At 42.1% G+C, this 27,808-nt stretch overlaps 1 protein-coding gene across 2 annotated transcripts in view; it reads left to right on the forward strand.

Moving 5' to 3' along the window:
* The window catches only part of thoc2 (THO complex 2), a 75,942-nt gene that overhangs the window by 35,852 nt on the left and 12,282 nt on the right, over positions 1 to 27,808 (forward strand). For both annotated transcript variants that reach the window (XM_060885367.1, XM_060885368.1), the window contains exons 16-33: positions 1,446 to 1,530; positions 2,939 to 3,032; positions 3,491 to 3,571; positions 4,514 to 4,610; positions 4,910 to 5,027; positions 5,707 to 5,886; positions 9,497 to 9,661; positions 10,177 to 10,452; positions 10,873 to 11,014; positions 12,103 to 12,260; positions 12,598 to 12,726; positions 13,089 to 13,220; positions 15,494 to 15,678; positions 17,007 to 17,197; positions 18,489 to 18,591; positions 19,586 to 19,941; positions 22,899 to 22,957; positions 24,399 to 24,434. In XM_060885367.1, the coding sequence (XP_060741350.1) occupies positions 1,446 to 1,530; positions 2,939 to 3,032; positions 3,491 to 3,571; positions 4,514 to 4,610; positions 4,910 to 5,027; positions 5,707 to 5,886; positions 9,497 to 9,661; positions 10,177 to 10,452; positions 10,873 to 11,014; positions 12,103 to 12,260; positions 12,598 to 12,726; positions 13,089 to 13,220; positions 15,494 to 15,678; positions 17,007 to 17,197; positions 18,489 to 18,591; positions 19,586 to 19,941; positions 22,899 to 22,957; positions 24,399 to 24,434 (2,587 nt within the window). The remainder of the gene's footprint in view (positions 1 to 1,445; positions 1,531 to 2,938; positions 3,033 to 3,490; positions 3,572 to 4,513; positions 4,611 to 4,909; positions 5,028 to 5,706; positions 5,887 to 9,496; positions 9,662 to 10,176; positions 10,453 to 10,872; positions 11,015 to 12,102; positions 12,261 to 12,597; positions 12,727 to 13,088; positions 13,221 to 15,493; positions 15,679 to 17,006; positions 17,198 to 18,488; positions 18,592 to 19,585; positions 19,942 to 22,898; positions 22,958 to 24,398; positions 24,435 to 27,808) is intronic.

The following is a 27,808-nucleotide window of genomic DNA, read 5'->3' on the forward strand; positions in this document are numbered from 1 at the left end:
GATTCTGTACCCGATCAAATTTGTTGGAGGTTGTTCCTGGGAGTTCTTTGGCACTATTTAGGTATCTCACCAGTACACATTTACACGCACAACAGGGAATGCTGTATGCATATTTTGTGTATTTAATGCAGCCCCGGTCCATTAGGTAGAGAAGACGATAGCTCCTGCTGCATTTCACGCTACAGCTGAATGACACTTAATGCCACTCTAACTTTTGGGGAGTGTGTAGAGAGTTTCTTTATTCAGCACGCTAGAGGTAATATCAGTAATGTACAAGTAATGGGTGTGGAGAAAGATATGATAAGACAGGGCTATCATGCGTGTTTGTGTGTGTGAGAGAGAGAGAGAAAGAGAAAGAAAGAGGGAGCAAGATGGAGCAGTGGAGTGTGTGAGACTGTGACAGTGCTGCAGAGGATCACTGTATGCACTGAAGCAGAAATGAAGCACCGCTGTTGATTCTTGAGGATTAATAAATGCCAGGGAGCGTGTGCGCACACACACACACACACACACACACACACACACGCACATGCACAGAGCAGCCATTAGATCTTAATGATGGAATCCATTCTGCGGGAGACTGAATCCCAATATTCTCTTCTCTTTATATTTCTGGGTTTGTTCAAGCAAAATTCTCAGCATGCTGCACTCGTATAAAAGCCTCCTTCACGTGTGTATTCACAAACACCCACCCACACACACACGCGTGCTTTTGCCTGTTTTAAATAGAGCGGCTTTATTCATCTTTTCCCCGTAAACCAAGATGCGTCATTGCAGCTTGCTTATTGTGCTCTGCTTGTCTGCTTCACTCCCTACTACCTCTCTCTCTCTCTTTGCTCACCAATGACCATCTCCTTTACACCATCTCTTTCTCTTCTTTCTTTCTCTTCCTTCTTTATTTCTTTCTTTCTTTCTTTCTTTCTTTCTTTCTTTCTTTCTTTCTTTCTTTCTTTCTCTCTCTCTTTCTTTCTTTCTTTCTTTCTTTCGCCATGGCACCAGGTTTCCTCATTAATTCAGTTGCCACTCGATTCCCAGCGAACTCGCAGGCCTTAAGAACAGAGCTTGCCTAGCTTCACACTCATCCCAATTAAATTCCCTTCAAGCCCGCAGCGTGGGTGTGTGCTGCAGCAAGCAGGAGCGCCTCATCAGACGTGCTAGAGCGGCTCATCAAATGTGCTAGAGCCGTTTTCTTTCACAGCACACGTTCATTAAAGCTGTCTCGCTCTGCAGAGGGACTCTAACATCCTGGAGCGTCTCCCTCATTCTGGTCACTGCATCGTTGTGTGACTTTTGGGAAAAATCGGTGTTAAGATGGCTGACTTAATGGAAAAATGAACAGGCAGTTGTGAAGCATCATGCATATACTCGATCATCGAGGTCAGTTAAAATGTCTGTGTTCTCTCTCTCTCTCTCTCTCTCTCTCTCTCTCTCTCTCTCTCTCTCAGGCGACTGACCAAGGAAAACGTGAAGCCATCGGGGAGGCAGATTGGCAAGCTGAGCCACAGTAACCCCACCATTCTCTTCGATTACGTGAGTGTTTTATCACTCATGACGGCCGTAACGGCTGGCCTGTCTACCAGCAGGCTTTCATTCAAACCCTTTTATTATCTCGCCATCACATTTCATTGCTTCTCAGATTAGGAAGTGCATTTAAATACCAATCTACTGTCTGAACGAAGTGACAAGCAAATTTAAATACGGCTCCTCTAAATTTAGCTCCTCCACAGAAAACGATTATACAGACAATGAATCATGACATCCTGGAAGTGTCGAAACGTTCGACACTCTTGACCAAAGAATCGTAACCGCTTTATTCAGAGCTGAGTCACCGGAGCTGAATTGAAAGATTCGAAACTGTTGATCTGACAGATCAGAATTCTGCCTGGGACACTTTGTCTGGGGAAACAATGGACCATAACAATATCTGCAGCCTAATTTAATAATAAATGTAGATGTTGTAAATATCGCAGAGCACAACGCTTTAGGTTAAGCTTTATTGTCATTTGTATACAATACAACAAAAAAGGGACTATATTTATGGTTTATTAATATCTCTTACAGCTAATTAAAACCAGTTTGCTTCAGTGTCTTCAGATTGATCTCTCGTAGACACCGAGATCATGCACAGAAAGACACACAGCAAAATGTTCTAAAGCTACACTGTGGCAACCTGCAGCAGTGCAGCCTGGGAACAGACGAAACGCTTGAGGTGTCGGTACAGTCAGCGTGCAGAACAAAATGTCAGGCTTTGATGCAGTTCCTCCTGCCCCTGAGGAGTCGAATCAAATGTCCAGGAGGTGGAGACAGCTCAGAGCGTTTCACAGGCAGAGCTGAGTCAGCTCCACCTCCTTTCATTCTGCAGCGAGGACTCCAAAGGGAGGCACTGTGTCCGTCTGTATACGTTTGAGAAGAGATCTTCTCACCGGACATGTCATCGTAGATGTTTAGCCTTGCAGATTGAGCAGTTTTTGAGACTCATGTCAGGCTAATTACTGTGCTCCATTCTTATGAATGCGGCATTCTTTTTTCCTCCACTCATCATCACAACCTGTTCCCTACCATCAGGGAACAAGACAAGTGGAAATAGGACGTAATGCGACGGGTTAAACCCTTAGTTACTTGGAATGCAGTCCTGAGAACTTGTAGCACTTAAAGAATCAAAGAAAAATGCAATTGGAATAACAACCTAAACAGATCTGTATACGGATCTGGACTCTGTACTGTACCTACACCTGAGCTCACCGCCGAGGACACTTTTCCTCATGTCTTCTACTTATTTTCCGTCGCATTACGTACAAGCTTCCTCGCTAAAACACGGGTTTGCACAAACTATACGACTGTGCCGCTTTTCAAAGCTTTGCCACATCCAGCAAATGTTTCCTAAACCTTCAGCAGTGTAAGATATGAAATCAGTAACGTGTTCTCCTGTGTGGTTTAGATTCTCTCTCAGATCCAGTGGTATGACAACCTCATCACCCCTGTGGTGGACTCTCTGAAATACCTCACCTCTCTCAACTATGATGTACTGGCTTGTATCCTTTACTCCACTCACGCTGCCGGAAAGTACAGCCCACCACCTACCCCTGTGCCAAATAATAATCCTTCTCAGCCCACACACATATATATATACATACATACAATACACACACTCACACACTCACACTCTCCCAGGAACTTGCTGATACTCTCAAAACTCCAACCCTGTTATTTGTCTCCGTTCACAGTGACACGCAGTAGCTCACCTCGACTCGAGTTACACCCAACCGATGTTTCAAAAAAAAAGCCTAAATGCCTCGATTGTTGTTTTTTTAATCGTTTTGCTAAAAATACAGCCGTTCGTGACTGATTTTGCTTCAACGTGGTTATTATGACGACGACGGTCTTTTCGACTATATTTTGAACACGTTTAAAATATGTAAATGACTCATTGAGCTTCCAGACTGCTGTGTTATCTGAAAAGAGACGTTGTAGGCCTTGATTCCGTTTACAGATTGCATTATTGAAGCTTTAGCGAACCCGGAGAAAGAGAAGATGAAGCACGACGACACTACGATTTCATCTTGGCTTCAAAGTAAGTTTCACCATGCTGTAATGTTGCTGAAAGGATTGCAATGATTACATTTGTTTGTTTATTTTTGCGTGTAAAGACGGTCTGTCCTGTTTACATAGCGACGGTTAACTTTGTACCGAGGATGTTCCACTTAATCTAAGGCTAATAGTAATGGATTTTAAAAAAGAAATAATACTTTAGAGTTGGTGAGATGGTGAAGAGTTCTGTAAGGATTTGTATTTTTAACCTCATGAGTCAGTAAGTTTGCCAACATTAGAGGGCTTTGTGTTTTGCTCATAACACGACAAGCCGCATGGCTTGTGAGGGAATGACTCTAGCTGCAGTAACTGAGACGTTCTGTAACATTAAATAGAAACCTTAATGGTTAAACAGCACCACATGCACTTCATTAAAACGTTTTAAGCAGTACAGGTTGTTGCGGTAACTCGCACTTGTACAACAGAGAAGCTGTGTGCTTGAATCTGATTGGTCCAGACTAACAACACGTTGCTTACATCCCTTTATTATTAAACACAGTAAACCTCTAATTGCTGATGATGTTACTTATTTTTTATGATTTAGAAGAGGACATGGAGTTAATTGGTTCAAGAGGATAGAGCTAGGTGGAAAGAGATGATTCGCTGTGGCGACCCCTAACGGGATAAAGACATAAAAATTAAACACTGCATTCATTAGTTGGAAAACATTTGCTGTGGTACAGTAACTCTCCAGACTGTATGTGGTTATCTGAGGAAATAAAAAACAAAAAAGCCCACACCCACGCTGCGTGTTATTGTTGCGTGATCGTATATGACCGTTATTATTAACATGTATCTGATGCATCTGGTTACTGAAGTGTTTTTATGTTCATTGTATGACACGTGGCTTAATGTTAATCCCACATTTACTGTCAAGAAATGGTTTCTGTGTCTCTCAGTAATCTGACCTCTCTGCACTTTATAGGTCTTGCCAGTCTTTGTGGAGCAGTTTTCCGGAAGTACCCTATAGAACTGGGTGGTTTATTGCAGTATGTGACCAATCAGCTGAAGGCAGGAAAGAGGTTTGTTTTTATAAGCTGTCGAAAGTTAAAAGAAAATCTCTGTCGAGCAAAGTTTTATTAGTCGAACATGATGTATTGAGGCACAGGTTTGTTTTTGTTTTTCCGCCACTGCACTCCTACACTGAAATAATTACAGTCTGTACTTTCTGATCGAAACGGACGTGGGTCAGTACCCGAGTCCCCTGTTTCAGAGTCATTTTCTCCGTAGTTCGTACTCCTGGTGCTTGGACTTGATAATGCTTCACTATTTTTAGCCGTGCTTTCAGTTACGCAACCCCTTGTGTTTTTCACCTCTCCAGCTTTGACCTGTTGATCCTGAAGGAGGTGGTGCAGAAGATGGCCGGGATCGAGATCACAGACGAAATGACAGCGGAGCAGCTGGAGGCCATGACCGGAGGAGAGCAGCTTAAAGCAGAGGTGCAGCAATCCTCAGCCACAGTGTTGCTCTTTAGAAACCGCTTGTCAGCGGGTGAAGAAAAGGTTTTAGAGAGCCGCAGCGATAACTCGTCGTTTACTTAAACCCAGAACTAGAAATGTCATAATGTAAGGTTTAGTATGTTTCTGTTTTAGGGAATAAAAGAATTATTCCACTAAAGCTATTGGTGGCAGCAGCAACCCTGCTTCTGGTGGTTCTGTAACGCTGCGTGTAAAGCATTCTCATTAATAGAAACAAATTGGGCAGACTGAACATAGAAAACATTGAAACATACATACATACATGCGAGCGTTAAAATACAAGAAGCATCGAGTTCTTTTTTGGACGGGGGAAAAAAAAACCAGTTAAAAATCGCCTTGTGAAATGTCTGGAGCTCTTTGATATAAAGTGAAGTTTGGGTCTGTTCTACATTATCATGGGTTAACAGGACAGGATGTACTCGTGTCCTGTCCTCAGCAATGCTATTCTAATAAGCTTTTGCCCAAAATATCTCACAGAGGTGACCTGAGGTTTTTATTATGAACCAGAGATGCTGCACAAAACTCTGTACTTCTGCTTTGCTTTTGTAAAGTAAAACCAATCTCTTGCGTTAAAGATTTTGCCTTGTACAAGATGAGCACGCGTTTAAATCCGATCGTTGTCGTTCGTGTCCGTGTGCAGGGAGGATACTTCGGCCAGATCAGGAACACAAAGAAGTCGTCTCAGCGCCTGAAGGACACGCTGCTGGATCACGACTTGGCTCTTCCTCTTTGCCTGCTGATGGCTCAGCAGAGGAACGGCGTGGTGTTCTCCGAGGGAGGGGAGAAACACCTCAAACTAGTGGGCAAACTCTATGATCAGGTACGCACCCAGCCAGATTACAGTGCTGAAATGTGCCAGACTCTCCAATGAAGCTTTTATTTATTTATTTATTTATTTATTTATATATATTTTTTTTTTTCCGTAGAGTTTGTGAAAGACTTTCACATGAACTCGCACCCCTCCACACACACACACACAAACCCGTTCAAACCCACAGTTTGCCTCTCTTGTTACCCAGCTGCACAGCTCAATTACTCGCTGGGTAAGCCAAAGCTCTGTTCATTTCCTCGACGTTTTCAAGACCCGCCACAATTCACAGCAGATGGTGCTAAAAACTCCACATCATCAACTCTATTTTGCGCAGGCATACAGAATGATCCTGTCTGTTGAGCACATATATCTCTCTCTCTCTCTCTTTTTTTTTTTTTCTTTTTTCCCCCTTCACACCCTTCTCTGAATGTCACAAATTAGAGCTTTTAGCAAATGCACCCTCACATCGTAGAATTGTGGGAATAATTGCCCGCGGTGTGAATGTGCAACACGCTTTTTCCCATGACCCCGGCAGGGAAGCGGTTTAATTAATACTCTGGACTTGTTTTTCTCTCTCCGCGCAGGAAGTTGCGTGTGCCTCATTACAATCAGCCGAAACGCGTCAGGCCTTCCCGCGATGCCCCGTCGAGATTGATTGACTCATCTCAGCCATTGAATGCACTTTGAAATGTGATTGCATGATTTATGCATAAAGCCCCCTTCGGCATGTCAAAAAAAAGAAGAAAAAAAACGAACCCTGCTTGCGCTGTTATCAAAAAACGTGCGGAATTAGTAGTTTTTGTGTCTTAGTCTTATTTTATATGCTTTAACTCCGTAGACACTCCAAGTTGTGATCTTGATGAATGGTGTTTATGAAGCAGTTCCTCTCAGCGAACAGATTAAGCCACGGGTCTTCAATTTATTTCCCAAATAAGGACGTATATAGATATTTCTGTGAATTACTGGAGCTAACGTATACTTTCCAGTTTAATTAGACGTACACTGAAGACCGTACGAAGACTAGGAGGAGTTCTTTGAGTTGTCTTTAATATCGTGCCGAGGCAAATATTTACGTATTGATTATTTGAGGCAGTAAAGCAATGAAGACACACACACACACACACACACACACACACACACACACCACCTCCACCACATTTCCTTGATCAGCGTTTTCCCAGCATGCACGTCAGAGCTGAGCATGCCATGTGCTTGCTGCTGTAGGATCTTCCAGATATTGACCACATAAATATTACCCTGCTATAAATAAGCTCTGATTTCTGCTTGCACATGCACATATCTATCTTGTTCTGGAAGGCAGGTGCACACACATCGGTTTAGCAGGAAAGTGTGCACTGTGCTCATTCAACGCACTTTAGAAGTCGGGAAGTCGGAATCGTCACTTTCGACAGCGGTTTGTTCCCAATACAAAGTCTATCTATCTATTTGTCTTTTGCTAACGGCAAGCTGGCCAGCTCGGTGTGAGCGGATATTTGCCTCTGTGTAGTCAGTGTTGTAGATTCTAAAGAAGCAGAAATGTTGATTCTATTAATTGATCTAACTTAAAACTCTAGCAGATGCATCATCGTCATACCGCGTCATACCATGTATCTGCTCGTATCGTACCTTCCAAGTTAGGATATTTAATCAAACTCTGAAGTTATTACAATATTTTCGAATCAACTCATTCGGTCAAATTAACACAAATTCTACAAGGTATGTGGACGGCCGACCGTCACACCCGTACGTGAACCTTTCCCCAAGGTTGAAGGCACACAACTGAGAACTTGTTTGTAGACAGGGACACATCAACAGAGCACGAATAACGTGTGTGACGAAGGCGTGGTGTTGGGGTGGAGTTCATTCAGCCAAATGTTGGTACACATGATCAAACACTAGGAGTCATTAGAAAACGATGCATCCTTTTGTGCTAACCTTCTTTTCTGACACGCCGTCTAATAGTCGCATGCGCTGAATGTTTTTCATTTCATTCATCACTCTTTCATCTGCAACGCAAGCCACATTTTAGGGTAATATTGCCTGGAGAAATCCTCATCACCACATCCAGTCTTTGACAACCGCTCTTACTTGATGACCTGATTGATTATTTATTTATATTTATTTGTTTTTTTAATTAACATCCTTGTTCTTTCCTTTTGCTCTCTTCGTTCATTTACATTCGCTATTTATCAGTGCAGCGTCACACCTCCAGCATCCCAAAGACTGAAAGAAAGGTCAATTAAAGCCTACAAGTGAAGCAAGAAAGGACACCGAAAGGTTGCAGCTCCAGATTCCCAAGAGGAGCTGGATCACTCCTGAACCATTAGAGTTGTAAAAAGCGAGACCAGCCCATTCCCCAGACTGCTTTGATGTTTGTTTCTCTAGCTGTTCTCTGACCCAGGCTACTTTCCCCATCTGTTAGCTTCTGGATCCTTTCCCTCAGTTTGCTGAAACGTGAACTAACAGTGCACAGGTTCAGAGGGCTAATTACAGCGTCCGACACGTCGAAGCACTTCATACGCTTCATTTATGCAAAGAAGAAAGTGCAGTCAGTGAAACGATTGTACTTCACTCGCAGTTTTCAGCCACAATGTCGAGTAATAATTTGTCCTTGCTGTTTGTCACGGTCACAAGTTTCTAGTCAAATATTTTAATTGCCGTTCAGTTATTTCTTGATTTATTTTCAAACAATCAGCTACAAAATAACGGAGAAAGGGTTTAAAATATCATTTTTCTGCTTAGTTTGAGTAGCCTGCTTTTGCTAGAGGTGAAGTAAGTGTATAAGGCGGTGATGCAGACCAGGAAGAGCACCGTGCTGCTGAAGCAGAGACTGTAGAGACATGAAGGAGGTCTGGATTCAGTCACGCTGGAACCAGTCGCACGTGCGGTTGAGTCGATTGTCGGGTAGAAGTCAGACGGCGGTGAGTCGCGTTACACGGAGCGTTTGAAGGAGTCAGGCGAGTCTGAAACCAGACCGAATAAAAGAATCCTCAAGATGATGACTATAGCTGTGTCATGTATCCTCTCCTGTGGTGATTAATTCAGTGTGATTAATGTTCACATCACAGGACATATGCTGCTGTTCAGTTTATTGCAGTTGGCTCGCTGTTTAAGAAGTGTTTGTAGGGGAAAATACCAACTTGACTATGCCTTCAATATGAGAAGTTATTATTTATTTATGTTTAAAGCTGCGTTTTGTGAATGACTGGTAAGTTACGAGTCTTCACACGATCGTTTCACTCGTTTCGCAAGTCCTCTTCAGCCAAATGAAATGGTGTTCCAGACTAAAAATATTTCCAATAAGTTGAGACTTTTGAGCAGCGCCTGACCCAGGGTTCAGCTGATGCCTCGCTGCCTTTTTTTTCTCTCTTTGCTACTTAGTGTTCTCTTTCCTGCTCTTCTTCACCCCATTAAATTGCTTTACTGGCCATCGCATTGATTTCCTGTGGGGGGGGTGGGCTCCTGGTGATGAACGGCTTTAATAAAGCAAGGTGCAGTTCCACAAATAAATAAGCAACCTGAGGATTTAGGACGAGAATTTGCCCAGGAGCCGTTGGGAGAGCCTTGTCTAATGATGAACAGTTTTTTTTTCTTTTTCTTTTTTCTTTTGCTCCTCTAGTGTCATGACACGCTGGTGCAGTTTGGTGGCTTTTTAGCATCCAACCTGAGCACGGAGGATTACATCAAGAGAGTTCCTTCCATAGACGTGCTTTGTAACCAGTTCCACACTCCCCACGATGCTGCTTTCTTCTTGTCCCGCCCAATGTACGCCCATCAGATTATGGTGAGTCCAATTCAGTTGTTTGTTTAACACACCGTCCAGCTTATAGGCTTAATTTCATTACTGTATCTAGTCATTATTCCATCCGTTTAGTGTTTAACTTGCCTACTGATGGATGTAAAAAAAAAAAAAAAGCATATTAGCAAAAGCCACAGATGTAGCCTGAAATGCTGACGCGTGCCCCTCCTCTTACCTACCGTGATTTGCCTCCCTGCATTCTCTGTGCAACTTTCTCCATATCTCCTTTGCAGCACGTTGTTAACTCTGCAGTTTACCATCATTCCTGATGCATGCTTTTTCATAAAAGTGCCACCAAATTAAATCCCTGGCTCCAGCTGTGTAGCACAGAGCTGCTTAGTGCCACTGATTTATTCCGGCTCCTTGCCAAGCAGAGCTCAGTCTCTGGCCTTGGTCCGGGAGCCATGCCCAGTCCGGTTTTATTTCACTGACACGGCCACCGCGCCATCCGTTTCTTGTTTTGCTCCTGAATGGGCTAATCGTTACGCCTTCCCTTCCAGGCCAAGTACGACGAGCTGAAGAAGGCCGAGAAGGGAAATCGGCAGCAGCAGAAGGTCCACAAGTACATAGCGGCGTGCGAGCAGGTGATGGCGCCTGTGCACGAAGCCGTCGTCTCTCTCCACCTGCCCCGAGTGTGGGACGACCTGCGTCCGCAGTTCTACGCCACCTTCTGGTCACTCACCATGTACGACCTGTCCGTCCCTCACAGCGCCTACGACCGTGAGGTCAACAAGCTCAAGATGCAGATGAAAGCCATCGAAGAGAATCCAGAAATGGTAGGACTGCCACTACTGGATCACATGACTAAGACTTCTTAAAATGTCTTAGAGATTTTGTCTTTAGATAAGAGTTTAATTGCGTTTAGTGCTTGATCTAATCCGCATCATTAAATGGGCAGATCCACATGAGACTGAACTTCAGAGAGTGTTTGAAAGTAGAAATAAATAAATATGCAATAAACAAGTGGTGTGTTTTAATAAAAGTCAGAGTCAGAAATAAAAAGCTGACTCACAAACCCGACACCCGGCTGGATCCCTAGCATGTGAAGAGGATTTAGATCATTTTATTTATATGTATATATAATTCACACCTGAAATACCAAACCTGTGAAGTTGTGTCAGAAACATAGTGTTCTTCCTCTTCAACGTTCCCGGAAGCAGAGTCACTGGAAATGTGTTGTTGTTTCTGTGATAAAGCCGCTGAACAAAAAGAAGAAGGAGAAGGAGCGGTGCACAGCACTGCAGGACAAGCTGCTGGAGGAGGAGAAGAAGCAGTTGGAGCATGTGCAGAGGGTCCTGCACCGCCTCAAGCTGGAGAAGGACAACTGGTTACTCACCAGTGAGTACACCACTCCTCTCTCTCACTGCGTCATACTTTCTCATCCCGTGTAGCTCTGCCAACAACACGCCGTTCTTCTCTCCTGATAATTTCTTTGTCTTCATTCACGGTGAAAGATATCGAGGACACGGTTTAGATTCAAACAAGCCTGCCTTGATCGTGCGCTCGCTTTGTTTACCATCGCTCGTTAGCTTTTTGGCTGTTCAGGAGGGCGTAAACAATCTCAAAAAATACAAACACTTCCCAAAATCACTGCATCCCCTGTGCTTTCTTTTTTCCGAACGCTATAACCTAATAACAGAAAATCGCTTTTCTGCATTCCAAGACGAATTAAACGATTTATTCATCTCTTGTAGATCGCTGTTTGTCTTAAAATGAATATGAACGTGCTGCGTTTTTGTTGCCATTTAAAACATTGACTTGAACGGTTTTAGTAGTTTAGTAGTGAGTAATTTGTGCCATCCCAAATTTCAGTCCACTGGTGATAAATATACCAATTATAATTTTGTTAATCACATTTAATTCTTAGTTCTTAAGCCATATCGCACAATCCAGACTGCGGTTATACTAAATGTCATCTGGCTGATATTCAGTAAAACCATTCGATCGTCGTGATCTTTCCTTTATACAACAGTCAACGGAAAATATAGAGTTTATTCTGTATGGGTTTTTTTCTGGTTCCACTAGCAGAAAATAGTCTAAAGAAGCCAAACTCGCTTTGTAGCACATCTAGTTGTCTCTCATTGATTTGTACATGAAGGTGCTTCAGGTGAAATCAAGTCCCTTCTTCCTACACAGAGAAGCATCCGAATGTGGATATAAGAAATAAAGAGAACAATAATACCAATCAAATTAGTGAGTTGCTAACAAATAAGAGTTTTATTATAGGGTGACTTAAAGACACTATATATGCATACTTCAGTTTGTAACTTGGATAGAAACAGACATGTTAAAAATTCTTCTTCTTCTTTTTGTTGCTCTTCATGGTAAGCAGATCTAGTTATTAATGTCATCGGTGCATTTCTGTACCTGAGATGTTTTCTCATTTTACCCTTTTTCTCTTTTTTTTTCTTCTTCTCCCTTTCCAGAATCCACGAAGAACGAGACCATCACTAAATTTCTTCAGCTCTGTCTGTTCCCACGTTGTGTCTTTTCAGCCATCGACGCCGTCTACTGCGCCCGCTTTGTCGAGCTCGTGCACCAACAGAAAACCCAGAACTTCTGCACACTACTGTGTTACGATCGCGTGAGTCTTCCGAACTTTTTCCGAGCGCATCCAAGCAGCCGCTGGTCCTTTAGAAGTAAGCAAGCGCATGCGTAACGAATAGCTGTTCGGGTTGTTTTGGAGAGGACAACAGCCAAAGCCAGCAGCCTCACACTGGTTTGTGTTTGTGTAAATGGCAATTTCCTGCTGGGCCTAATTGTGCCAAGTGTTTGATAACGTGCATTAAAGCAGCGGCGTGTAAAAAGCTTGTTTACGGTGATGCTGGGAGTATGTCTTCCAGTGTACTCACAGCCTCTTCTCTCACTTCTTTCCTACTCCTCCTGTCTTCCTACCGCTCTTACTGTCATCCTCTCCTCAGGTCTTCTCCGATATCATCTACACGGTGGCGAGCTGTACTGAGAACGAGTCTCGCCGTTACGGCCGTTTCCTGTGCTGCATGCTGGAGACAGTGACACGATGGCACAGCGATAAAGCCATCTACGAGAAGGTGCAGAATCATTGTTATTCATTTCTTTCTTTTTTTTTTTTGTGAAGTATGCAGTGCCACACAAGTGAGCGTGCATTCAGTTTGACCCATGAAGCAGGTGGCCATGTGCTGTGACGGTTTCATAATGTAAAAGTCTAATTATTAACAATTTCCCAAATTTCTTTTTTCCACATTTTCTCCAGCACTCAGTGACGAATGCTATAATAGCAATACCTTTTGTTTTCGGTGTAGCATGAACATTTATTCTTGGTTTCCTCTGTGCATATGCCAGCTGAGTGACTCAGTACTGGCATGAATGACCTTCTGTTTTTAGAACTGCAAATTTAAATGACGTGCGCTCGTCGCTATGCTCTCTCTGCCAGGAGTGCGGCAATTACCCAGGGTTCCTAACCATTTTCCGAGCCAGTGGCTTTGACGGAGGAAATAAGGCGGACCAACTCGACTATGAGAACTTCAGACACGTCGTTCACAAATGGCATTACAAGCTGACTAAAGTTAGTGTTTGTTGCTTCTCTTTCTATCTCTCTCGCTCTCTCTCTCTCGTTCCTTGTTGTAGGAAAATATTGAATGTTTGGTGATAATGTACACACAATATAAAGTAGACTCCTGTTACTGACACTTTAGTCTTGTTTAATGTTATAAATGAAATGCTAGTTTCTTTTATCACCTAACAGCTAGAAACCCTAGTCAAACTTTGTAGTTATAAGACAGAAAAAAAAAAGCAGGGATATCTTACTGAGACAAAGGCCCTTTGCCCTGCAGAGTTTTACCCCTGATTGTGTTGTGACAAAGCACTGAAACTGGAGACTCCTTCTCACCAAAAATGTGTTAACAATTACACACTTTTTTGCTGAAGGGTCCTTGTATGAGCTGTTAATACTGTACAAATACGACTGCGTAAGTTCATGTGTAATATCTGTCCGATTATAGTTATAGAAATTTAGAGTTCAACAGCTCTCTGTTAGAATCAACAGTATGGGCTTGGCTTTGCCACAGGCATGATTTATCCCCCCTTCTTTGTAGATGTAGGGTTTAATTGGGTTTTTTTTATTGTAGGCATGTTATACAGATGTTGAAGGGAACTGAAAAAGCAGTAGCTAAAAGGACTAATCAGTTTTCCTTCATGTACCTGAAACCTTAACTATATTTTCTTTTACTCCCCCAACCCCCCCACCCCCACCCCACCCCGCTCTTGCTCTGGTGGATGTAGTGGACTGGTTTTGCGCTCACTTGTAGCACTATGATTTGTAGTTTTAATGCCATTAAATTAAACTGGATGGTACTTGCAGATTTCCTGGCCTGTAATTTAACAAATAATGTTGCCTCTTGCTTTGAAGAAGGCTTCTAGGCTCGTAGGCTCGTCGCTCCACGCTGCCTTTAGTCATCGTTGTGTGTATCCATAAAGTAACAAAATAATGACAGCTTTTGGAAAAAACCTCTTAAAGATGTTGCTGGTATGGGTCCTTTAATTTGGTTTTGTACCGTCCTCGCCGGGAGCCCATTAGCGGGGAAAAAGAAAATCAGTCCATCCAAAAGGCCAGATATTGCAGGCTGATTAACTGGGCTATTATAATGCCACCTACAGACATAAAGCCTGTGTTTGCCGCATGATCATGCGACTTGTAGTTTTCTATAAATAAAATATATTTGATAATATGATTCTCATTATTGATGCAAACTGATCCCTCTGGTCTTAACAGGGGTGAGAAGGAAAGCTTTGTAGTGTTTGTCATCCAAGTCTTTTTTTTTTTTATTAGGAACATCTCTATATTAACACATTCATGCAGCTATTTAATCAGCCAATCATGTGGCTGCATAAACTCATGTAGGTGTGGGCCAGCAGCTTCAGATAACGTTCATCTACCATCAAAATGAGGGAAGAATGTGCTCAGTGTGCTGGTTTAATCATTTCTATACCCACAGATCTCTGGGATTTTCACACACAAAGGTCTCAGACTGACGACTTAAAAAACAACAACTATTCAGTAAGGAGTGGTTGTGCAAAATGAAATGGCTTGTTGAGAGAGACCAGTGATGAATGGCCAGACTGGTTCAAGCTGATGAAAAGGCACATCACAATGATGAGCAGAAAGCCTGTCAGAACGCAGAACATTTTGAGCCTTGAGTTTGGGGGGATGGGCTACAACTGCAGAAGCCCACGTCAGGTTTCACTTCTGCAAGCCAAGAGCAGAAAGCTGGGGCTGTAGTGGACACGGACAAAGGAAAACTGTTGAAGACTCGGACAAATGTAACCTGATCCGATAAAGCTCGATTTGTGCTGAGGCACACAGACGATCGGGTCAGAATTTCATACCATCAGCCTGAATCCATGGGCTCAACCTTGCCTTGTGTCACCGGTCCAGACTAGGAATATATCGAATATTTGTTGTTGACCATGTGAATCCATTAATGACAAGAATTTACCATTTTCTTATGACTTCTAGCATGTTAATGGATTTCACAAAGCAAGTCATCTCAAACTGAACAATGAGTTGAGTGTTCTCTAGTGGTCTTTTCAGTCACCGCATCTGAATCCTGTAGATTCAGAGATTCACAGCATGAAAGTGCACCTGAAAAATCTGCAGAAATGAATCGCACGATGTCAAACATGGACCGCACTCTGAAAGGAACGTTTCTTGTGCAATCCAAGCCCTGAAGAAATGAGACCAAAGAAAGGCCCACTATTAGTATAGTGTGTCTAATAAAGTGCGTAGTTAGTGTAGCTCATGTAAGCTTTAATAAGGCTTGTATTTTGTGTTTTTTCTAGGCTTCGGTGCACTGTCTGGAGACGGGCGAGTACACCCACATTCGCAACATCCTCATCGTGCTGACCAAGATCCTGCTGTTCTACCCAAAAGTGCTGAACCTGGGTCAGGCGCTCGAGTGCCGGGTGCACAAGATCTGCCAGGAGGAGAAGGAGAAGAGGCCTGATCTCTATGCTTTAGCCATGGGGTACCTTGCATTCTGACTGGGCTGTACCATTTCTGGAATAGTTGGGTTTTTTTTTCCAGGGTTTAACTGGTGGTAAAATGCTGGGAAATTTGGGGTGATTTTGGTGTATTTGTATTAAGCTAACATGACCTCGTTCTACTGTCTGATCTGTTCATCTGTAGTTTTCAGTAGAAAGGGTCGGTATGAGGTTCAGAGAAATTGAGCAGTAATCGCTGTGTTTGCCACGGTGTTTGCCGTTCCTTTTCTGTTCCCTCTCTGCAGCTTAGTTTCTTTTTAAGCCAGGGCTCGATCCTTGAAACCGGCTTATGGTACTGTATTGTCTTATTGATGAAATCTGGAGTCTGGAGTGAAGGGTAATCGTCTCTGCTTAGTGAGCAGCTCACTAAGTGGAGCGAGGCATAACGCTCTTGCTTTTCACTTTTTTTTTCTTTTTTTCCAAAAGCTTTTATTTTAGCTCCGTTAATCCAGGCGATGGGCAAGAACGATGAGGTCAGCTTTGCTTTAAGAGCCTTCTACATTGGAGCATAATGAAGTCCATTAATTCACCTCAGCCTGTCCTGTCACGATAAATGTGATCTTATCAGTCAGAAAAAAAGTTTTTCTTTTCCCCAGTCTACTCTAGGCCTGTCTTTTGATTACATTTTCAGCATTTGGCAAGTGCTTTTATCCTGTCTCAAAAACATGTCCTCATGCTAGGACAAATAAGACTTTAAAACACTATTAGAGAGGAATTCATACAGCGACTTGGTAAACAACTATTCAAGTATTTTCTGTGTGCTGCAGGACGCTGGCTTTTCCAACTCTGCTAATTTACACCTTTCATTTTTGGCTTATGGCTTAACGTTCGTCACATGACCAAGCGTGTTTCTAAGAGGAGTTGAATTCGACATCTGTCGATCGGTTTGTTCCATTTAAGGTTAATGAGGAAGTGATTTCCACTAACTGATGTAGGGAATTCTCACCCCTGAGGCTTTTAAAAGCTCCAGCCTTCCCTATGGGTTAATTGAAGTGACAAATAATACTCAACTTGTTTATGCCACCAGCGTGACTTCTAATCTAACCAGGTGGAGGGCAGTATTGATCTTTTGCACTCGTATAGATGTACACAATCAACAAGAAAGTGGGATTCAACGTTGCAAGCTCTAGGCGAATACACTCAAACCACTAAGGAAATCATTTTCAGGCATATAATCTCTTGCTGTATTTTAAACCTGGCTGTTCCTGCGTTTGTTCTTGTTGAAAATGTCAAATCAGTTAGTGCTGTAGAAGATGTTTGACTCTGCACCACTGTGTGCTCTGTGATTTTTAACCGTGTATGTGACTTGCAGCTACTCTGGCCAGTTGAAAAGCAGGAAAGCTCACATGGTGCCTGAGAACGAGTTCCACTACAAGGAGCCGGCGAGCACCGCCAACCCTGGCGCCCTGCAGAACGGCCCGGGCAGCTCCGGCAAGCCTGGCACTGCCACCCCTGCCTCTGCCAACACTGGAAAAAACGAGGAGGGTGCTGCTGAGGACACGGGTGAGTTCCATGTCTAAATGTAGACAACGCACTATAGTGGGGTCCAGAAATTTTCCTGTCGTGGTAGTTTTCAAACAAGCTATTCCTTGTTCATTTCGAATAGACAAAAACAAGGGAAATGGGGACCTCTATGTCGAGAAACCGTGCTACTTGTTTCAATAATGCTAGGTTTTAAGTGATCTAAGTGATGACTGCAGTTAACACCACTAGGGCAGTAGCATCATTTGAAAGAGTTGTGTAATGTCTGTACAGTATAGCGGTGGCTTTAGACTATTGGGTAATTAGAAAAAAAAAACTTGGGCTGTATTGTGTTGGGTACTACCTACTGCACAGATGCTGTGAGCGATGAGTCTGTTCTTATTTATTTATTTGTCAAGACTTACGTGCAATTTTTTAATTAGGCACGACAAACAAAACTGCACCTTTCCCGTTTTAGTCTTAATAAGCATTTTTGCTCAAAATGCAGATGTTCAGCTGTTCATTTGTGCAGCTAGCTATTGGTATGCTCGAATACTTTGCCCTGCGCATTAAGATTGTTTAAGAGGGTGAGCTTATCAGCAGCCTTCAGTTAAGCCCAACAGCATTCCAGTCATTAGCTTTGTCTTATATAAATACATTTTGATATGATTTTTTTTTTAAATCATAAATAGCACTTCATCACACGAATTTTTAACGGCTTAGTGACTGACTAGTGAGAGTCACATTCTCTCTGTCTTCCTCCGTGTTCAGTCTTTCACTCAGTTGTCTCACATTATGTGTGGATTATATGTCGTGGTCATGGGTTTTTACCTTACTGAGCTCCATTAATTTATTCCTGGTGGTCAGTAAAGGTGGCACGGAGTCTTATTTCTCGAAGGTTAAATGGTTCTGTTCTAATTTGCTTTTCTTTAATTCACACGCCCTTCTCCCAGGTTCACATGCTCCTAATGATGACCCTTCTGTCAATAACTTCATTAGTGTGTGTTCGAGGAGATTTTTAAATGATTCATTCGTCAATTTAAAAAAAAAAAAACGCACACTCAATTATTAGTAGGTTCTGACGGAGCATGTTTCCAAAGTTGTTTTGCTTTTAAAACACACATTTCTTTACTTAGGCTATTCAAACTTTGATTAATGTTGCTTTTTGTTTTTTTCCCCCCTTGCTTCCTACGGATTATTACTAAAACATTTAGAAAAGCAACTAAGGATTTATTAGCAATCTGCGCTTTCTACAACATTTGGCCAAGTATCTGATGCAATATAATGATTTGGATTAATGCTAAAGAATGCAGTGTGCATTTGATATTTTCAGACAAATCTAAGGACAAATCTCAGGGGGCTCAGAAAACGGCCAGCAAGAACCCAGTTACTGCGAATAAAGTGAGCAGCAGCAACGGCAGCAGCACACCTAACAGGTACACCTGAGGCCTGCTCCCAACACACACACACACACATACACACACACGCGCACGCACACACACACACACACACACACACACACACCTGCAGCACAACCCCATCTAAAAGCACTGCAAAATGATGTACTGCTCTCATCTCTTGGATAACGTTATTAAAAGGTTAGTCCCCGAGGCAAGGAAGTTTAGCACCAGCTTATTATTTCAAACTACTTGGCAAATAAATCAATCTTTTATCAAAGTCTACCTTTCTTATGAACTGCATAATCAAATTTGAACAGTGTTCCAGGCAGGAACCTGCTTACTGTTCTATTAAATTAAGCTATTGCTGAAAGAAGCCCTTTGAAAGAAGCCATCTTGGTGTGATATGGTTGTTACACCATCCAGACGATTGCGAAAGGCCTTTTAAATTGGATGTATAAAGCATCATTTTGAAAGGAGACATCAAAGGAGTTGTACAGAAAAAGAAAGGTCTCCATTAAGGCCCATTCAGGACCAGTGGGAACGTAATGAGTTTGTAATGGTTCCTACAGGCTCCGCTCTACTTTGCTGAGGTCAGAGACAGTGCCGTTGTCAGATACTGGATTGGAGTATAATTCACCACAGTGCAAAAGGAGCAAGAGGTCAGGATGTTGCCCTGGGATTTAGAGCTAATATTCAAAGTTCAGGACATATTGATCAATACGTTGTTTGGATATCGCAGGAAGTGTAAACTATTCACCTGCAAGTCTGGAACGTTTTTGGTGAACGTAACGAGGATTTATTTGTTGATGCAGTTCTACAATCTAGCTGATGTGCCTGTAAAATCTCAGGATTTAGTTCATTTTTGTAGAGGTTTTTAATAATGTCTTGTCTTTTTTTTTTTTGTTTGTTTGTAATTTTTAAGGATTTGATTTCTGTCAAAACTAGGCTTTACATGCTTGTAGAGCTTCCAGAAGTGGGTAATGTTTTACATTGAGCCAAGTCCTCAGTGTATATAATGTTCTTCTTCCAGCATCAAAGGGAGCAAAGAGAAGGAGGACAAGGAGAAGAGTGTGAAGGAGAAGAAGGAGAAGAAGGAGAAGGCCACTGCCAGCACTCCAGAGGCCAAGGCAGGAGGGAAGGAGAAGCAGAAGGAGGAGAAAGCAGGTGACACCAAGGACAAGGTGCCCAAGGCTGAGAAGGACAAGAGGAAGGATGACAAGAAGGACGAGAAGAGCAAGGGCGACGCCAAGGCTGCAGACAAAGAGTCATCCAAGGAGCGAGATGTGGCCAAAGAAGGCAAGCAAAAGGAAAGCAGCAAGGGAGAGAAAAATGCTGGTTCTCTTAAGTCTCCTGTTCCCAGATCAGAAGGAATCGACTCTGAACGGGGTGAGGCACATTTTTATAGTACAGAGCTGATTTGTGATTTGTAATCATTTCTTCCCAATATTGTAGGTGTTGGTTTTACACAACCTGGGGACAGTAGAGTAACGTTGCTACTGTACCTCTCGCAACTGGGTGACGTTAGTCTTAAAGTTTAAGAAAGAAAGTGTATTATTTGTTGCTAATGTTGCCACGTTACATGGGAAAATGGGATCATTTCAGCACATCCAAGAGGTGTTTTATCAAGGCTATTTTGTCTTGTTTTTAACAGAATCTTGGCCAAGAAGGTGGCTTTAGGTCAGGGAAAAGAAACAAATGGAAAAACTCTAAATAATGCATTTTCCTTCCCTGCTGCAGGAGGGTGTATATCTTCTGTATCTGTATATCTAGACCACCATCGAAAATTTATACTAATTAGGAAATTATTATTAGTTTAATATCGAACAATTTCACACTAAAAGCAAAATGTGTTGGATGCTCAGGCTGTGACGTGGTCAGGCAGCTTCAGTGTCAGAGTTTCACACAGTGCAATCTCTGGCCTCGTGTAGTAGTTGAATGTCTGCAAGCTAGTCTACCTGATGAATACTCCCAGACCCTTTGTGTCGCAAGGTGGAGTTTAGATGTGGCTTATGGTTGTGATTAGCAGATCTCCACAATGCTTTGACACTAATCTGCAAGCACAGTAAGCAGAGAAAGTTGCCATTCAGTTCACCACAATTAGGCCACCAGTTGCCTTTGACAATCTACCCCCAAAAACAGTACAGAACACTCCCTAAGTGGTAGACTACGCAAGATCGTACAGAAAGGTTTTTTGCAGGGTGCTTGGTCTCCAAAGCCCTTGCTACCTATTATGACTCTAATGTAGTTCAACCTTTTCAGGATGGTCAGCAAAACCCGTGGGCACATAGTCTGCCCTTCTACTCTCAGTAAACGAGAAGTCTTTGAGATAAGAGACATTGTGTGACTTGTTTTCTGTTTATGAAGATATTACTCTTCAGATATATATTTACAAACTCCAGTTGGACTCTGGTTCATGAAGCATTCAGACATACTCTGAGGAGACGCCAACTCCATATGGTCTTTGAGGACTAAAACCTCCTCATCAATACATTTGTCAGACTGTATATTTATAATCACACACTCCAGTGTCACCCACATGAGGATGAGGTTCCCCTTTGAGTCTGGTTCCTCTTAAGGTTTCTTCCTTTACCATTCAAGAGAGTTTTTCCTCCCCACAGTCACCTGAGTCACCTCAGACTTGCTCATTGAGGATAAATACAAATACATTTCTCATTTTCTACCGCTTATCCGAACTACCTCGGGTCACGGGGAGCCTGTGCCTATCTCAGGCGTCATCGGGCATCAAGGCAGGATACACCCTGGACGGAGTGCCAACCCATCACAGGGCACACACACTCTCATTCACTCACATAATCACACACTACGGACAATTTTCCGGAGATGCCAATCAACCTACCATGCATGTCTTTGGACCGGGGGAGGAAACCGGAGTACCCGGAGGAAACCCCCGAGGCACGGGGAGAACATGCAAACTCCACACACACAAGGTGGAGGCGGGAATCGAACCCCCAACCCTGGAGGTGTGAGGCGAACGTGCTAACCACTAAGCCACCGTGCCACAAATACATTTCAATATATCTAATATTAATCTTACGTTTTTGTATTATTTTAATCTTTATATTAACCTTCTGTTTCATGTTTGTTCTGTAAAGCTGCTTTGATGAGACAGTGTCAATTGTTAAAAGCGCAATACAAATACATTAGAATTGACTTATTAAGAGATTTGCAGCAGAGCTGTAGAAAGATTGTCTGCAAGATCATCAAATGGCTTTTTGTAAAAGGAGGTTGTACTTTGCTACTTTCAGTGGTCAAAAGTACCAGACCTCTCTATCAACTTTCCAGACTCTCTACAGCGTGTTCTCCTTTGAGCAGTATATTGTAACTCGAAACAAAACTTAGGTCAGTGCTACAACTTAACGGATGTGTAAATAGAGCTAATAGTCATTAATGTCTGGTGCTACAGTTGTATTCTTAGTCCAGACCAGGACATGGCAACCATTGAGAGGTTTAGAAAATCCTGATGCTGTCCACGCTTTTATCTTTATAATCTCCTTCCCACTCTGTGTGAGACTCCCACAGAGCACAACTTTTCATTGAGTAGGAGTAGTCATAGCAAACGTTTTCTAAGCTATCAGCGTCTCATCAACAGATGAATGGATCAGTATGTTGTACCATCAATAGACAGCCAAAAAGTATTCCAACATGGCACAGGTGGCCACAAATGCACTCTGTTTCTAGGATCTTCGCTTGGCTTGTCCTTTACCATGGATTTGGCGAATGATTGCCACATGGCTTAGGAGCTTTAGCCTGGGGGATGTCTACTTGCTCTGTAGTGTGGCATTTGGCCATCTCAAGTCTGTGTTAGAGAATTCCTAACCAGCAGCTGGGGCATGCACTGTGCCATGGGACTTGGAAAAAACTTAGCACTTGTATGGCGTAGGAAAAAAAACCCTGTTATTTTGCCATTGAGAATTATTTACGGTTGGTCTGTCACTGCACCACACCGGAGAAAAAGCTTTTGGTCTTTATGGAGAAGAACGTGAGAATGACGTACATAAGTGCTCTAGCAGGTGATATGTGGGTTGTCATGGCTGTGACTTCTCTTCTTTAAATAGATCTGCTGTCATTGGTGCTTCTGATGCTGGTCCTACCTGAGGCAATTCCTATAATGAGATATTGAACAGAAGTTTAAAAGAAAATCCAAAAAAAAAAAAATATAATATAATACTGGATTTTAAAGCTTAGGCTGTATCCTGTGTGCACACCATGGGCTAAAGGACTTCTGTATCATCAGTCTAATAAATTGCATCAATGCCTAGGATTAAAAAAAAAAACCTTTGAATTTATTGGCCTGTTTTTTTGTGTTCTTTTTTCTCCTCTAGAACAAAAAAGACGAAAGCTCGACACACACTCTTCACCCTCACACTCGTCTGCAGTTAAGGTTAGTATGGCCTGAGGAGGGCCGTTTTCCTCTTGTCCCCTCCCTCCACATGCCAGAGTTCAGGGGAGGCCTCTGGAACCCAGCCTTCATAGGAGAGCAGTAGGGGGGAGAAGTTATACATCACATGGACTATTTTTTGGAGAATCTATTTTTAATACGTAGAATTTTTTAAATGCTAGAATTCAATGGACTTGCCAAAAATGTAAACCTTCATCAGATTTTTTGCTCCCCATTTTGTATATTCTTTGCTGAAAAAACAGCTGTCAAGTGCCTTGGAAAATATTTTTTGGTCACATAAAGCATTTTTTTTTGGTAAATATAGATATTATATTTTTGTAAATCACCCTTCAACCTTTTTTTGAATTTTTAAAAAATTTTGTGAGCGGCTTTCTTCGGCTATAGCGTTAAAATCCACCAAGAAAGAGTAAGAGTAAATAATTGAGGCCACCACTTTTTAAGCACCGAGACGAGCGAATGTGTTTTTGCTGGAAGATCTTGAGTAGAGCATCGAGTCATGGCGCCCTGGCATCGTAGAGCGGTTGGAATAAGCGTGTTCTCCTGCTTTCTTAGCTGTGACATCCATCCTGGATCCTCCTGATGAGACCAAGCTACCTTTATTCCTCCTGCACTTTGGCTCCAGTGCTTTTTTTTTTTTCTCATCCTCCACCTGTTTGATGGCGGAAAATGGCCCAGTGGTGCCAAAGCTGCAGAGTTTTTTTTTTTTTTTTTTTTTTTTTTTTTTTTCTTTCCCCTTTCTTTTCTTTTTTTTTGCCCCCTGCTCCCCCAGATCTTCACATCTTCAACAAAAGGCACATATGCCTTCCAGCCATCCAGGGAAAACCCCATGATGCATCACCAGCAGCAGCTGCATAGTGAGAGGGAGGAAAGGCTACCGGGGGAAAAAAGCATGGGCAAAGCCTTTCCAGAAGGAGCTGCTTATCTGCAACCAGGGAGCTTGTTGTAATTCTATATGCACCCTAACTCCATATGCACCCAACCACCAAGACCTTATAATAAACCAACAAAATTCACTACTATCTTACATACCAGGGCACTTTAATGTAGCACTGGAGCAGTCCTCCATTTCAGAACGCTAACTGAAGTTAATTATCTCCTCCAGCACACACGCTGCACTGACTAAATAGAATGTATTATTTATTCCAACCAAAAAAAAAAAAAAAGAAAAAACAAGAAACACACACACAACCCAGTATAACACACACTACAGGTTCTCCAAGCACATCTAGTCTCAGATTCATCCTGCATAGGCCACAGTTTAGCCTCCAGTTGTTTCCTCCACTAACCATGTGAAAGTTCTAGTCTTTGAAGGTCTCTATGGGGATGTGTTGAATGGCGGCCAACCTTCCCCACCCCCCAACCCCTTTCTCCTGCTGTGTGCCAACTTCTTCAGCTCATCTGTCATCTCCGTTCATTCCTACAGGACAATCTCAATGACTTCAAGGACTCAGCCACCAAGGTGCATATTATTTGAGATTTATTATTTCAAGCTTTTTCATGTTTACATAATGTTTTTGTATACAGATTGATTGACTGTATTTGGTAGCATGGACTTTTAAGGCTGTTGGGGTACATTCTTATATCGTCTAGTAAATCTTCTCCACTGATTCCACACATTTGTGTCACCACTGGCATTTATCAACAACAGACTGGATCGATATGTTTGACATTTTGTTGTTTAATGTGAATAAGGATATTTGTAGGTGTTGGATCCAGTTATTTGTTAGTAACAACCTAACACTATATATATATATATATATATATATATATATATATATATATATATATATACAAGTGAAATAATGCTACAACTCGCTAACGTAAGTCCTAGAGGGACTGATGTAAAGTGATGTCACACTGCCGTTACATAAAATGTCAGTGTTCATCCTTCAGCGTGGTTGATATCTCGGTTCTGATTAAGCAGACGGTGTGGTTTGTTCATTTCTTTTATTTTTTTATGACTCGGGGAGTAGTTTCAGTTATAGCATAAACCAGCAATATTTATATTAAGCACTACTTTAAATACATGATTGTTTCTATGGTAACAGCATGTTCCGTAGATTCAGATGCATGTGGCACATAAACACAACCTTAATAATTAATGGACGGTTTCATGTGTAAGGATGGCAAACCTTATTGTTGATGTAGAAAAGCTTTCTGTTTGTACGTGTAGATTAACATGCATGGAAGTTTTCCAACTTGGGGGGGAAATGTTAGAGAGAGAAGTTTGAACGTTCCACTTTCTCAGTCACATGACAAGCTGCCTTCTTTTGGTCTTAAGAGTTGAGAGAGAGAGAGAGAGAGAGAGAGAGAGAGACACGGAGGAAAAGCACTAGTCAGGGAGCACCTGCTACTAAAGACCTATAACAACAAGGACTAACTGTAAAGTTCAATGAATCATTTATTTATGACTTGTATATAAATGTTGGCTGTGGTACAAGTGGAATAACACACTTAGGGCAGTCGCTTATTGACACTCCGTGTTGTACACCCTGTCATCATCTAACAGTGATGTTTGTGCTGTACAGTCTGTTTTTTTTCACCCTGTCTTAAGGTGGATTGTTAAGTCCATTTCAAAAACTTTCGTGTTTTTATTTATTTATTTTTTTAAAACAGATCCCTCCCACCTTTTTCTTTGCTAGCAAGCTCCAAGATGCTAATGTGTGCGAGTCGCTATCAAGTGCCAAGTTGCCAAGTCACTCGTGTGAGCTGCTACAATTATCACTTTTTTCCCCTTAGATGCAAAACGGTAGTAGCCATATATACACATCGAAAGACTAACTAGCCAAACACTTAGTAATATCCTGTGAAAATGTTGCTACTAGTTTGCTACTAGACCGAACACGATGACTGGAGTAGGTGAAATCACAGTGATAAGTCTTTCTTCTGTTATTGTGTGTTAAACTGTAAGTGGATATTAGTCCAGTAGTTGTGGGTTTTTCACTTTACAGTGTTGTATCTAATTTCCCAACAAAGCTCTTTGTCTCTAGTCGGAGTTTGATTAGGAAAAGCTCATGTAGGGCAGGTGGTTATTAAGTATTGTGAGTTTATTCAGGAAGCTTATAATTGGGGCAAAAACCATGCTGATGAATGTAGCCCTGCTTCCTTTTTGAGATGAACCAACCCATTAAGCTGATTTTCCTTTAAATTTGTCTAAGGTGTTAGGTGTTTGGGGCATTTTGGTTTGAGTTTTAGGACATTATAAAGTCAGCGCAATAAAATCTCTTTAACAAGATTCAGCTCAACCTGCACGCCGTAAAGCCGCAAAGCCCTTCATTAGCCCAAAATTTGTGCTTCTTTGGAAAGAAATCACATCTTGTATCTCATAAACTACCTTTTCCTTGCAGTTTCCAAACACACATGCGCACACACACACACATACACAGACGCATACACAGATGAGTGCATTCCTGTACACAAACACTTCACAATCTGCTAATGTAATTTCTTTCCCACAATATCATCTATTTTCTCTGCTTGCTTCCGCTCTCCTGAGCCTCACTTAGTCTTCTTAGCATCTCATTGGACGCCTTGCTCGCTCTGATATTCCTCAGCTCTCTTCCACTGGTTGGCTGATAAGAGTTTTTCTTCCATTATGGCCTCTGAAAGCAATGGCAGGATATTTGAAAATATGCTGATGGTGCCGCTCTCAAAAGCAGGATCCAGCAGAACTCTTCTTCAGGCTGCCATTTCCTCAGTCAGCCTTTAAAGGTTTCTTAAATAATACAGGATATTTTGTTAAAGCAACTTTGCTTTGAGGCTAGCTGGCTGGTAGAGACGATTTACTTTTTAAATTTGACTATTTGCTCCAAGTAAGGCCTTTTAAATAAAGATGACATCAGGTTTAGTATACCGTACGTACAGTTTAATACAGATGGGAAATTAAAAGATTCAATTTAAAAGTGAAATTAAAGGGGAAAGCAGTTTTAAGGCATTCGGCTCTGTGAGCCACCAGATCAGCTTCGGTGTAAACACTAGACGGGTTTTAAACTTGAAGTGGTTCAGTCAGGGTGATTGTGAGCTCTGTGTAAAGGGAATCCTGGGTTATTTTCTTTCGCGCTGTTCTTACTGTACCCACAGCGAATCCCGGACATTTATAATCTGACGTTTCGCACTGTACGCTACGTTCCTAAACCACGGGTAAACCTTATGTTTTTAGGCTGTCGACAGCCATGACTGGATAAATAAGGCATGCGATCAGATAAAACAGCTAGGCTCGTGCTTTCACGTGCAGTGAGGGAAAACGGACAGGTCTGCACTGCATATTTTACAGCTTTCTACATCTTTTTTTGGGCCGCTTTGAATTTGCCACATAGTTGACCAGGCGTTTGCTGATCTACAACTTCCAGAAATGTTATCAGGTATTTCCTCCTTGCTTATCGTATGCACTTCTGTGATCATCTGTCTTGCCGCCTGAAGCTACCAGGTTGATTTACATTTTTTTTTTTTTTTTTGTCTTTTTTTTTCCCCCCAAGTGATCTTATGTATGCACTGTTTCATTTCTGATTGGTTGTCTGTTGTTAGCCCTAACTTAAACACCACATCATTTCACACTGTACACGTTCGACACCGCAATGCAAAAGTTGTTTCTATACCTCGGCTAAAAAGCAGCGCTAACCCCACTACTGAATTACAAATGTGAAGCCTTCCTCTGCCCGAGAGTTAACCATGACAATAACCAAGGGTTAAGTGCAAGAAGTCCTTAGATGTCTAAGACCTTGCTAAAGCTTTTTTTCTCACTTGGGTTAGACAGTGATCACCACCACCAACAGCAGCAGCATCAAAACACCCTTCACTCCAAAATCTCTCAGCTGCAGTGAGATCTGGTGATGG

Source organism: Tachysurus vachellii, chromosome 13 (assembly GCF_030014155.1).
Source record: "Tachysurus vachellii isolate PV-2020 chromosome 13, HZAU_Pvac_v1, whole genome shotgun sequence".
NCBI classification, from domain to species: Eukaryota; Metazoa; Chordata; class Actinopteri; order Siluriformes; family Bagridae; genus Tachysurus; species Tachysurus vachellii.